Below are 13,483 nucleotides of genomic sequence, written 5' to 3' on the forward strand. Positions count from 1 at the left end.
ACTGTGTAATCTAAATTTATAAAATAATACTTGTGATAATACAAGCCAACACTACATGCCAGGCACTATTCTAAGTGTTTCACAAGCATTAACTCATTTAGTTAGTCCTGTTTTCATTGTTATTTTATAGGTGGAGAAACTGGGAACAAAGGGTTAATTTACCCAGGGTAACAAGGCTTATAAGTGGGAGCCGGCTTCTGACCCCAGGCAGTCTGGCTCCAGGGTATGCTGCCTCTCTCCTTGTGGGAAGACACTTCAGATTTTTGAGATTCCCAAAGCTGGAGTAGAACATTACCCTGGTTTGCTTAGGCATGGCTATTTGGTGGAAAGAGCTATAGATGAAAAGTCAGAAAAACTGGGTCCAATCTAGCTCTTCCATCATCTGTGTGTGACACAGAAAAGTCATTTTGTCATTCTTGACTTATTTATTCATCTCTGAAAAATAATTCTGCCTATTCTACCATAGGGTAATTGTAAGAATCTTTTCAACATGTACTGTGTTCAAACATAACTTTGAAGAAAAGTGCTGTATGGAACAAAGTTCTAAGGACTTCCATTTTTAGATGAGCTTAGGAGGACTTTGGTTTGACATCTGAGTGTGATAAATTCCTACCATTCAATTATTTGTTTTCAAGGTACCATTTTGTATGTCTTGTAAGAACTCACGCTTAGAAATGCTGACAGCAAGCTTCAAGACAGCTGAGCCACAGTAGACACCAAGAAAACCCATGGCTCTGGTTGCATCTTTCAACATGACCAATCCACAGTAAGTAACACCAGGATCTCCTCTCTGTGGATGCTGAGTTGGTAATTCAGAATCATGGGTGCAACCAACAGTTTCTTCCTCAGCCCTATGTAGATGGAGGCGTTCCAGGTGACTTTGTCCTTGAACCTCACATTTAAGCTTTTTCTCTGAGTTGCCCCACTAATGTCATCTCAGTTTTTGGTTTGAAAAAGCAAAGGATGGGGCACCTGGGTGGCTTGGTCGGTTAAGAGTATGACTCTTGGTTTGGGCTTGTGGTCATAAGATCGATCCCTGCATCGGGCTCTACACTGAGCGTGAAGCCTGCTTAAGATTCTCTTTCTCCCTCTACTCCTGCCCCTCTTTCTCTTTAAAAAAAAAAAAAAAAAAAAAAAGCAGAGGAATTCTGCAGTCCAAAACTATTGCTATGAATTTTCCATAAGACAGGATCTTCTGATTCAGACAACCACTAAACACACTTCCTCTAGTAGGAGGCCTCAGAAAATGAGGAAAACTTCAAAAGCAAACCTCAAGACAAGATTAGGAAGTACTTAAGGTGAATTAACAAAATGAGAATTGGCAAGGAAATTTAGAAATCGTGAGAGGGTTTCTAAAAGCAGGCTTTATGAAACCAAGGGCAGAACTTGTAAGGGAGAAGTGCTTTCAGTTCCCAAAATCTAAGATGCCACATTGACCACCACCTAGTCTTACCAAATACCAGCAAAGTGGTCAATCATTTGTGTCCTGCAACACGTTGGCAAAAATACCAAGATGAGAACAGCAGTCTTTCTGTTACACCACACTGCCCCAGCCTGCCTGTTTATGGGACTGGCTGCTGTCATCTGGAGCAGGAACCCATTATCTATTGCCACAGTAATGCTGTGTACCAACCAACCATGGTACCTGAATAGAATACAGCAATATGTATTTATCCCTTTATGTTTGGGGTAGCCAGCTAGATAGTTCCACCAATCTGGGATCACTCTCAGATATGGGGCTTGACTTCTATCAGCTGATCTAGGTGAAACTGGATTCTGCTCAAGGTGCCTTTCAGCCTCCCCTAGGCTAGACTGGTCACCTTCTAATGGCAATATCAGATACACAAAATCACAAGCAGAAATTCAAGTGCCTTTTCATGCCTCTGCTTGTGTCATGTCTGCTAACATGACATCCCTTTGACCAAAACAAATCATAAAACTGAACCCATGGGGCACCTGGGTGGCTGAATCAGTTGAGTCTGTTGATTTTGGCTCAGGTCATGATCTCACAGTTCATGGGTTCAAGCTCTGCGTCCGGCTCTACGATGACATTGTAGAGCCTGCTTTGAATTCTCTGTCTCCCTCTCTCTCTCCCTGCTCCAGCTCCCTCTCAAAAATAAATAAGTATTTTTAAAAATTAAAAAAAAAAAAACAGAATCAAGGGTGGAAAAACACACTCTTCTTTCTGATGGGAGTAGTTCTATGGAGTCACATGGCAAAGGGAGGGGTGAAGAATGGGGCCATTAATACATATTGTCCATCATGCTGTTCTTCATATCCAGGACCAGAGGTTTGTATCAATACCCAGGCTATGAACTGTGGGACCCTCAGTCCTACCAAGGGAGGCCTTGTTTCCTCCTGTTGAGATGACCACATGACCAGAGATGGTGCTGGCTGCTATGGCCACTGGCAGGAGGGTAACAGAGAACAAGAAAGGCAGTAGTACCCTGTTCCCTGCTTCTCAGAGCCACATCCTGTTAGTCTCAGAAACTCACCCCAGCCCTCAATGAACATCCCATTAATCAAAAAGTTCTGTCTGTTCAGTTAAGCCACCCGTAGTTTCCTTGAGTAGTCCAAGAGAAAACAAAAAATTCAACCCAGCATCTACTTTTCAAAAAAAATTTTTTAATGTTTATTTTTTGAGAGTGTGAGTGGGGGAGGGGCAGAGAGAGATAGGGAGACAGAATCTGAAGCAGGCTCCAGGCTCCAAGCTGTCAGCACAGAGCCCAATGTGGGGCTCAAACTCACAAGCTGTGAGATCATGACCTGAGCCAAAGTCAGACGCTTAACTGACTGAGCCACCCAGGCACCCCAACTCAGCATCTACTTTTTTGGAAATACCTGGAGGAGCCAGGATTCCCCCACTGAACACCCACCACTTGTATTTCAGTTGTTGAGAAACACAGAAGCCTCCTATCCTATGACTGTTCTGTCTAAAGATCTTGAGTCATTTTGTAAATGTCATACAATGGTGAGTACTATTATCTGTGCTTGACAGGTAGCAAAAAGCAAAGGTTTAAATAATGCCTACCAAAGAGAATTGGGGCATTGGAAATTACTTGGTGAATCCAGGTAGTTTAGGCTGCCAACCTGGGGCATTCAAATAAAAATCCCACTATTTCTTCAATTATCTGGATGATTCAATCAAATGAGCAATAGGCAAATTCAGCTCTAAACTTCCTGGATAACTGCCACAGTGTATTACTGGTTAGATTTCAGTGATGGTTGGAAAAGAAAAGTCTAGAATTTAGAGTCCCCCACCCGAATGTAGGAACTTGTCCCTGCAGAGCTCCTCCCACCACTTGGTGCCCCATATTTCATATCCATATCAGACTGTAGCATAAGAAAGAATGACCCTTAAGGAGCCTCTGTTTCACCTGTGTGTTTCAGCTGGAGAAACTGAGGCTGTAGAGAAGTCCAATGGAAGTCAGCATTAGAGATGGGGCACCAGAGCCCAGACACAGCTGCCAAGACTGGCTGCCACTTCAGTATTCAAACTGACCTCTCAGTGTTTCCCCAAATATTTAATTTTTATTCCTCTCCATCCACACCATTTTTCTTTCTGACCTTCATTGTTTGGCCTGAGGCATAAGACCCAGCCCCTCAGATTCTACAGGATAAGATGGGGTCAGGAGTGTGTTGGGGGAGCAAAGATGGCACCCCAGGAAGTTAAAGCAAAATGATCCAGCCCAGCATCTCTCCACAGGGTGTCTCTTGGTGTTTGGGCAGAGGATGTGTAATGTCCACTCCTACTTAGGTCAATAGTGACCTCCTGTGGTCAGTGTGGCAGCCAGAATTTCCACAAATTGCCAGAAATCCCCTGGTAGGTTGGGAGGGGATACTGCCCCTGGATGAGAAGCCCTGTAATGCCAAAGTTCAGTTATTTGCAGTGCCCTAGCCTGACAATGACATAGGAGACCGATAACTCCACAGATGTTTGATCAAGTGGCCTCCATTTCCTACTCTCAACCTTAAAAGGAGAGAGTAGTAGGACCAGTTCAAGTAAGAAGGGAGTGGCACCCAGTGACAGCTGGTTCCTGCTGTCCTCGCTGTCCAAGGCTCACTCTGTCTCTCCAGGTGGGCTCCACGACCACCAGCAGTACATCCAGTCATGAACAGAAACCTCTCTTCTCTATTGTGGTATAGATGGTAGAAACATTTCAAAGGACTTGTACACAGAAACCCAGGAGACAGTTTACAAGAATATATTACTCTGATATAAACTCTAGGGACCAAAAATCCTAAAGGTCTAAGCCCTGGTTTTTCTGGTTGGCAGAATTTCCATCTGGGTCTTTAGCCCCATTGATAAGGCTCCTGCCTCCATAGCTCATATTTTTAGATCTGAGCAATTCCTCTTTCCATTCTTCCACTGTTCCCCAACTGGTAGAGGAGAATGGGGCTTCAGTCCAGTCCCTTAGGTGGCCAGTGTGTAAGAATGGTGACCTCAAGCTTCCCCACTCTCCACCAGCACAGCATACATTCTGATGCATTTCCTCCTCCTTTCCTTGGAGAGTAGAAAAATTATTTTGTTCTTAAGGGTTGACTGTCGCCCTTCTCCCCAACTCAGGCCTGCCATAGAAGGAGGAATTTCTGAAGTTGAGATCATCTCCCAACAAGTAGACGAAGAAACCAAGAGCATTGCTCCCGTGCAGCTGGTGAACTTTGCCTATCGTGATCTGCCCCTGGCTGCAGTCGACCTCTCCACGGCGGGCTCTCAGCTCCTGTCAAATCTGGACGAAGATTACCAAAGAGAAGGGTAGGTGCTAGGGCTGTTGAGTAGCTAAGAAGTCTGTTTTGCATAACCCCCATAATCCATGGGTGCCTCCAATGAAGCAGCACAGAGATTAGAGACCCCAGGTTCACATCTGCCACCCGAGTTCTTTTTCTCCTCAGGCATTGCTTCCACAGAAAAATGTTTTAGGTACAGAAAATATCTGTTGCTGCTAGACAACCTCTAATATGACATTTACTTGGGACTCAGACATTCATAAAATTGTTTCAGGACTGAATTGCTCCTTAGTGGCCCATCCAACCTCCTCTCTGTACACTTGGGAATCAGGAGACCCATAAGGATTAGGGACTGGCCCAAGGTCACAGAGCCCATAGTGGGTGGACTTGGACTTGCTCTCCTCTATCAGCCAACTCTCACCAGGGAAGAGGCTGGGAAGAAAGCATTCTGCATGCAGTAACATGTGAGTGTGTAAGGGAATGTAGCACCATTTAGCTAGGAGCTTTGTGGACTTTCCTGCTCCCTTTTCTGGGAGGACTTGCAGGATATGCTAGTCCTTGATTCAAAGGAGTGGTTAGATTCAAAGCAGATTGAATGCCTTTGTTCCCCAATTAACTTTTCCTTTTACCTGGGGGAACCTGAAGGGTAGGAACACAGGTCCTGGGGTCTCAGGGCAGGTCAGACTTTTCCCAGCCCCACCCTGTTGTTCTCAGATACAGGATTTTAAACATCGACCAGGACCTTGGGAGCCACTTCTGGGCCACTCTTCTTTCTCAGGTGTCTGTACATATTTTGGAACATGCTGGCTGCTTTGAATATAAAAATGAAAGGTTGCTGGGTTATTTTAGAAGTAAGTGAGAGGGCTTAGCTAAAGTTAAATTTGCAGACCTTGGATTTTCTGTGCTTGTTTCCCAGAGAGGCTCTCCCACTTCCCGAGAGAAATTTCCTAACAATTGTGAAACCATGCACCTTTTTCAAAAACTGTACCCTAGTGGCTTTCTCTGAAAATATAATTTTCTCTAAGTATTGTGCATAGAGTCACAGGACACTGGGGGAAAAGGACAGGCAAGCAGGTGGGAGATGGCCAAGGGATGCCTATCAGTGGTGACAGACTAATCCCGAGCACTATCAGCACCCATCTGATGGCAGGGCTGGCTTCTCCTGGATCTCCAGGTCCTCGAGCCCCAGCCAGGGCCAGCCTCATTCTCATGTGACCTGTGCAGTTGCAAAGGCCCTATCTTTAGTTTAATGTTTTACTGCTGCAGCCTTGAAATTAATAGTTATTGAACAAAGAGCCATGCATTTTCACTGGGGCCTGTAAACTAGGTCCTTCCCTGGTCATCATGCATATCACTGCAGTCTGGTGGCCAAAAGTAGGAGTGCAGCCTGATAACAGGTTCCAGTCTTTCCCAATGGTGAGGTTTTGGAATGCTGGTGGGGGTTTGGGGCTGACAGCCAAGAAAGAATTCTTGAAGATGTCTTTGGTGCAAAAAGGTGATTTTATTAAAGCAGTGGGACAGGACCAGGAGGCAGAAAGAGCTGCTCTGGGTCCTCAGGAGAGACTGGTTATATACTATGGAGCTGGGGGAGGTAAAGACAAAAGGGAGGCCTCCAGAAGTACTTTGAATGCTAAAGAAGACTTGTAAGATGCCAGGGGCTTTGCTATTGTCAAGCTAAGGTTGTTTTCCCCCTAATAAGGCATTAACATTAGGAGGGAAGGGGGTTCCTAGAGAAATGTTATACTCTGTATTTGCCTCAAGTATTTGTCAATGGGCTGCAGGTTATAAGGAAATTTAATTTCACCTGCCATTTCCTTCTTGACTTTGTTCCCCACATCACTGTGGAGGGGAGGGTGATATTAGGGGCTCCAGGAAACTGAGTCTGTAGGTTTCTGGAGATTAGGCTATAGATAAGATTGCCTTTTTCTTGTAATTTACTAAGACATTTGTAAACCGATGGAGACCCAGGTACTGTATGACTGTGATCTCTTATCAGCTAACCATTTGTTTTCTTTCCTTTCCTTTGTTCTTGGGCAGCCAGGAGTACCTGAGGAATGTCACACATATCCCATCTGGGGGTGGGGGTGGGCCTTGCTTGTTTGCCTTCTGCTCCTTTATCACCAGGGACTCCTTTCTCACCCAGCCGGAGCCATTGTTAGGCCCTTTTTTTCAAGTTTACAGTCAGAAGGTGGGGAAAGAACCGGGAAAGCCTCCAAGGATTCAGGTTCAGGGCAATTTCCACACATGCAGCCTATGGGCACACTGTACATGGCGTGTGCCACTCCCTCCCATGCACCAGAGAGGGCAGGAGTTCTGCTTTCTCATTCCACTGGCTCCTGAACTAGGCCTCTGCAGGGTTTCTTCTGATTAGGGAGAATACAAATGAAGTGCCCGCAAGGCAGGGAGGCTCTTGATTTGATTTGAGCCTCCAGGTGTGCCCTGGAAAGCCGCTCCTGTTGGGTAAATAGGAAGCGGCTTGGGAGGGATTTGCCTAGCTGCTGGAGCTCTCAGTGAGGCGCTCCATTGGCAGCCAGAGGGCTTCCCAGAGGAAGGAAGAGCAGGCACAGAGCAGAAGCCAGAGGAAGAGGAAGAGAAACAAAAGCATACTGCAGAGGGGACAGGCCTCTCTTCACAAGGCTTCTTGGCTCTTGCTGCATTTCCTGGGGTTTCCCCAAAATTTCCAACCTGGCCTTTTCTGAAATGCTGCAGAATAACACTACCTACAGTTCAGGTCAGCCTTCAAAAAGGTTTGACGTAAGTCTCATCAAAAACACCTCTTTCTACGGTTAAAAAAACAAAATTCAGCTGAGTAAATTTGAAGATCTAAGTGGCTTTATTCAGCAATTCACAAATCAAGTGCCATCCCCATCTAGCAGACAGAAAGGAGGTCTGAGGAGCTGTGTAAAATGAAAGGCTTGTATAGGCAGGAGTCAGGGCAAGGAAGTTATTCTAGGAAAGAGTGGATTGTTTCGGGCAAGGCCACCTTCCTTCAGGGGATGGGGGGGGGGTGGCTCGAGGGGGGTGTCTGTCAGGAAGATTACCGGTGCAGGTAATTCCAGGTTGACTGGTTAAAGGTTACATTCCTGGGAGAGGCTGAAGCTACAATTAGGCTAAGTATTAAGTTTCAGTTTGCTGATGTGGGGCTTAACAAAGGTGACTCCATTTTGTACTTGTTGTCTCTTTCTTAACACTGCTACAGGCAGTGCTATATAGAGATGTGAATCTTGTCTGTAGGAAATGAAGAGATCTCAGGGACCCCAGCAGGAAAGTGCCTAGTGACCCAGCTGCCCCACCATTCACTTCTTTTGAACTTAGCAATATTTCAATGCTTTTATATTACCCAGAACCTGAAAATGTTAGAGCTGAAAAAGACCTTAGAAAGCATCTATTCTAAATATTCTAATATTCCAGAGTCCAGTACGCCCTGGACGCCCTGGGACGCCTGTGTGTAGCCCATGGTCACACAGCAACAGAGTCTGAAATAGAGCTTCATCTCTTGGCTCCTGACTCAGGCTCGCAGTATTGGGCTTCTGTTTGTCACCTATCCCTTTATAACATCACAGTTGTGACTGTGGTTAACGTGCCTTGCGAGGCTACACTCTCAGATACCTTTAATTTGTTGGGGTGCTTTTAAGTCCACTTTCCCTTTTGCCCAGGAAAGCCCTGTGAAGAAGGAGCAGGGACTGTACAGGAGACAGTCAGTGGGGAAAAGCCCCATCTCCATCAAGCTCCCTGACTTTCCTAAGAGCCCTTTGTCCTTACGTAGCAGAGCCCAGACTACACAGCTACCCACTGTCTACTCTCTTCATTTCTACACCCAGGCTGCTGACGGTTCAGGGAGGAAAATGAGACATCTGTCCAGATCGGCACCTTAGTCAGCTAAGGCTACCATAACAAAAGACCATAGACTGGGTGGCTTAAACGTTAGAAATGTTATTTTCTCACAGTTCTGGGAGATAGAAGTCTTTGACCAAGGTGCCAACAGGGCCGGCGAGGACTCTTTGGGTTGTAGATGGCCACCTTCTTTCTCTGTCCTTATATGGCCTTTCCTCATTATATGTGAGTAAAGGGAGAGTGTGAGCTCTGGTCTCTTCCTCTTCTTATAAGGGCATTATTCCCACCCTGACCTTGCCTAAGCACCTCCCAGAGGCCCCACCTTCAAATACCATCACATTGAGGGGTTAGGACTTCAACATAAAATTTGGGGGGGACACAGACATTCGATCCATAATAGCACCTCCTCAGACTCAATGTCTCTAGTCTCTCTTTCTTGGTTCTGCCCTACAGTGTTCCTCTGTGGTCCTGGCTGGCTGCCACTCCTGGTCCCCAGTGGTTATTTCAGATTGTTTCCATTTTCCTCAAATTCCCTGTTGCCCCCAGCAGATGACCTCCTCTGCTCCTGCTATGAAAGTAGAAACAGTTCCAGTGGGGCTGCACCCCACCCCCTCAGTCCTCCCCGCTCCTTCTGGGGCCTGTCTCATCTCTGAGCTCTGATTCCCTTCCCCTCCCACCTTGTCCTGAATGTGGTTCCATCAGTTGCATCCTCACTCTGACTCGGCATGCACATGGGTCTCTCACATTCTCCCTTGACTGCTCGTCTCCTGTTAGCTGCCACCCTCTCTCTCTTCCTCTTTGTGGCCAGACTTCTTGAAAGCCTCATCTGCACTTGCCATGTCCCCTTTCCCCTCCCAGTCATTCCTGAGACTACTTCAATCCAGCTTCAGCCTCATCTGTGCCGTGACAACTATTCTCCTCAGGGTCATCGACGGCCTGTGTTTTGCTGGGATCCTTATGCTATCTTCTGCCCAGCATTTGAAGTTGTCAGCCACCCCTCCCTCTTGAATCACAGCCTCCCTGTGTCAGCTGCTATGCCAGCACCTGATTTTCTTCCTGTCCCTCTGGCTCTTCCTTCTAAGCCTTTTAAAAATTGTTTTTTCTCTGCTTGGTTCCTCAGTGTTGGAGCTCTTCATTTTCTGTCTTTGGTCATTCTCTCTCTACTAATTCTACACACTGGATACTTCCATACAGTCCCATAACTTAATATTTTTCAACTTGTACTTTTTTTTTTTATGTTTATTTACTTTTGAAAGAGAGAGAGACAGAGAGTGAGTGGGGGAGGAGCAGAGAGAGAGGGAGACACAGAATCCAAAGCAGGCTCCAGGATTTGAGCTGTCAGCACAGAACCTGATGCAGGACTCCAACTCACAAACCATGAGATCATGACCTGAGCTGAAGTCGGACGCTCAGCTGACTGAGCCACCCAGGCACCCCTCAACTTATACTTTCAAAGCCATGTCTCTAGTGTAGATCTCTCTCTCTCAAACTACTGGCTTATATCCAACTGCTTCCTGGATGTCTTCACAGGGATCCTAAACACACCTCAGAATCCTAACAAGTATCTGTGGAATAATCTATTCTTCTGAGTTGGTCACAAACTTGTCCCCATACAAGTCATTGCTAAAAATAGCCCTTTCATTAAGAGCACTCATGTCCAGCCTGAGGAACCACAACCAGTTCAGCCTGAAACTAAACTGTCTTTTCCCAAAATGTATTTTTTATGGCTCCAATCCATGTACTTACACCTAGCTGCCTGGTCTCCGCAACCCATTACCACCGGAATGAGCTACATGTGCATTTTGGCTCATTTAGAGAGACTCTGAGCCTCCTTGCTACCTCACCTGGAGCCAGTGGTTTCCAAGACACCAAAGCTCCATGCAGCTAGTCAGTCAGGTGTGTGGTCACCACTGGAATTTGTGTCCTTCCACCTCCCCTGGCTTCCTCTCATCCATGTCCACTGCCTACGAACCCACTGCCATCAACAGTATCCATTATGGAAATGCTTGTGCCCAGTTCAGGGACTTCAGAAACCACAAGGCCACAGGGTACCCATGCAGTGTGCGCTCCATGCCAGGTGAGGAAGAAAAGCCACCCTCCCACCCACCCCCAGACTGTACTCTACTATCAGTGAACCCAGAAGTAGCTCTGCTTGTGGCCACAGCTCTGGTCCCATGTGCTTCTGACCTTTGCTTCTTTACCACCAAGTATCCAATCCAGTGCAAAGGGCCGCACTGGCACATCCTGCCACTGTGTCATCAATCTTTCTCTTCCTGCCCTGACCAGTGCCTCATCCCTCAGTAGTGATAAAACACAAACCTTGGGACACCTGGGTGGTTCAGCCAGTCAAGCATCCAACTCTTGGTTTCGGCTCAGGTCATGATCTCACCGTTCATGAGTTTGAGTCCCTTGTCAGGCTCTGCGCTGACAGTGCAGAACCTGCTTGGGATTCTCTCTCTCCCTCTGTCTCTGCCCCTCTCCAGCTCGCTAGCTGTCTTTCTCTCTCTCCCAAAATAAATAAATAAACTTAAAAAAAAAAAAAGTCTTCATGTATGTCCACAGATGTAAACACTCAGGAGACAGGAAGAAGGGGAACAGAGAAGGTATCTGAGCATGTCTGCACCCCACCTGAGCTGGTCACAATGCTGTACTACATCAATAACCTGGGGGAGCAGCTCAGTTCCTTTGCCCTCATCCCTCATGTTCTGCCGTCTCCGGGTCCTATAAATTTCTGCTGCCTTAATATCTCTTCATTATACCACCCTTCTCACAAAGGATCAGTGACTATCAGCCAGCTGCTGTGAACTGCATACAAAGGAAAGCCCATCTCATACTCAATAATGAGGACTTTCATTACCCATGTAACTTGGAGCACAGTTCCAGAGTCTGAACAGCATCAACAAGGACCAGATTCCTTCCATCTCTCCATTCTGTTGCCAACAGTGTTGATTTCATTCTCACGCTGTAAGGTTTCCTTCAGTTTGCGAGAGGGCTGCCTGCCTTCCTCATTCATGTCTGGTAAGAGACAATGACTGCCCATTATTCCCTTTTAAGAGCAACAAAGAACTTTCCCAGAAACCTTTACCTGCTCTCTCTTCATGTCTCATTGGCTGGAATTGGGTCACAAAGGATATGGGAAAATGTGTTGGCCAGTCAGAACCACCACTTGAACTGTATCATTTCCCAAAACACATTGCTGTTACCTACTGGGGTGGAAGTGGGATGGATATTGGAGAATCACCCTAGTTACCACAGCCATTAAGAGAGCCAAGTCTCCATTCATAGCCTTTGATCCAGAATTAGATCTTTTCTTCAGCTTTTCTTTCTTTTTTTTTTTAATTTTTTAAGGTTTATTTATTTTTGAGGGATACAGAGACAGAGTGTGAGCGGGGGAGGGGCAGAGAGAGAGAGGAGACGCAGAATCTGAAACAGGCTCCAGGCTCTGAGCTGTCAGCACAGAGCCTGATGCGGGACTCAAACTCACTAACTGTGAGATCATGACCTGAGCCGAAGTCGGACGCCCAACTGACTGAGCCACCCAGGTGCCCCTCTTCAGCTTTTCTTACCATCATTTGGGAAAGATCTAGGAACATGTCTGCCTTCTTAGACTGTTTCTTCTATAACTTAGTCAACTAGATTCTTTCACTTGATGCAGTTTTGACTTGTGTTTGTCATCCTGGTGAATAGTGCTTATGTTTCCATGTAACCAAAGCCTCCTTTACCTGGTTCTCATTCTTTGGCATCGGACATAACCCCATTCAATGATGCAGAAGTGAGGCACAGAATTGCTTCTCAGCGAACCAACTGTCCACTTTTGGAAGAGGGAAACTAGGTTTGCAAGAGGCTACCTCATGTTGTAGACTGGAAGTTCTACCTTCTATAATCAGGTACACTACATTGAAGTCCTGGTTGGATTACAGAGTCTGGGCTGGACAAGAGGCCACAAAAGAGAAAATTCAGAGAATCCCAGAGTCTCCACCCTAGGGAGATGATGGTGATAGAATGTATTGAGGAAGGCAGTACAAGGCAAGAGTTGTTCACCCCCGTTTTACAGAGGAGACTCTGTGGCCACAAAGAAAGATAGTGCTGTCCATCTTTTTGGTGGAAAGAGGGTGCAGAGAGAGTCATGAGACATGATGGGATAGTCTTTGTCAAAAAATAAAAATAAAGTAATGAAAGATACTCAGTCTTTTGTAATTATTTATATTTTAGGCTTCTAAAAGGTCTAACGTGAGAGGTCAGGGCTAAAGTCCTGACATCAGAAGCTTGGAGGAAGGATGGGTAGACAGAAAGGGATGTTATTACTTAAAGATGATGCCATTGGCACATTTCTGTCAGAACTTCAGTCAGAGGAAAAAAAACATAATAGGTGCCAGGAATGGTTTTTCAGATGTCAGACTGGAGGTGGGGAGGGGGGGTGGTGGGGAGACAGGTCCAATATAGCAACATCTTTAAATAAGAACTAAACTAATTTTAGATATGCCAGCAAACCAAGCTGGAAGCAAAGGGGAAGGGGAGGAACCTACTAAACCACAGCCCAAAATACTCTCATTTCTCCTTACACTATCTCATTCAAGGACCACCTCCTCCTCCTCCTCTGTGCCCCACCCCACCCAAGGTAGGGCCTCATCTCTGTGTACCACTAGCCCTTTATCTCCCTTTATCTCAACACTCTTGACACTGGACTCTACTCGTCCGCTCACCAGTCTGCCTCCAGTGCTGGATCATGATCCTTTGGCAAGGATCAGATCCTTTGATCCTTTGAGCCTGGAACAGAGACAGTGTTGATGGAAAGAAGGAATGAGTTGAATGAATGAGTGAGTGAATGGATGGGGCTGTGTTAAGATAGGGATGAAGAGAAGTGGAAGCCAGTTCTGTTTGGAGAGAATTAGGGGCTGTCTCCCAGACCTCTGTGGGGTCA

General features: G+C 46.2%; 1 protein-coding gene across 1 annotated transcript in view; it reads left to right on the forward strand.

The window, feature by feature from the left end:
- The first annotated feature begins 303 nt into the window (after nt 1-303).
- The window catches only part of TMEM266 (transmembrane protein 266), a 73,789-nt gene continuing 60,609 nt past the window's right edge, over nt 304-13,483 (forward strand). The window contains exons 1-2 of the mRNA XM_027067837.2: nt 304-766; nt 4,568-4,756. Coding sequence (XP_026923638.1) covers nt 729-766; nt 4,568-4,756 — 227 coding nt within the window. The 5' untranslated portion in view covers nt 304-728. The remainder of the gene's footprint in view (nt 767-4,567; nt 4,757-13,483) is intronic.

The sequence above is a fragment of the Acinonyx jubatus genome, chromosome B3 (genome assembly GCF_027475565.1).
Source record: "Acinonyx jubatus isolate Ajub_Pintada_27869175 chromosome B3, VMU_Ajub_asm_v1.0, whole genome shotgun sequence".
NCBI lineage: Eukaryota > Metazoa > Chordata > Mammalia > Carnivora > Felidae > Acinonyx > Acinonyx jubatus.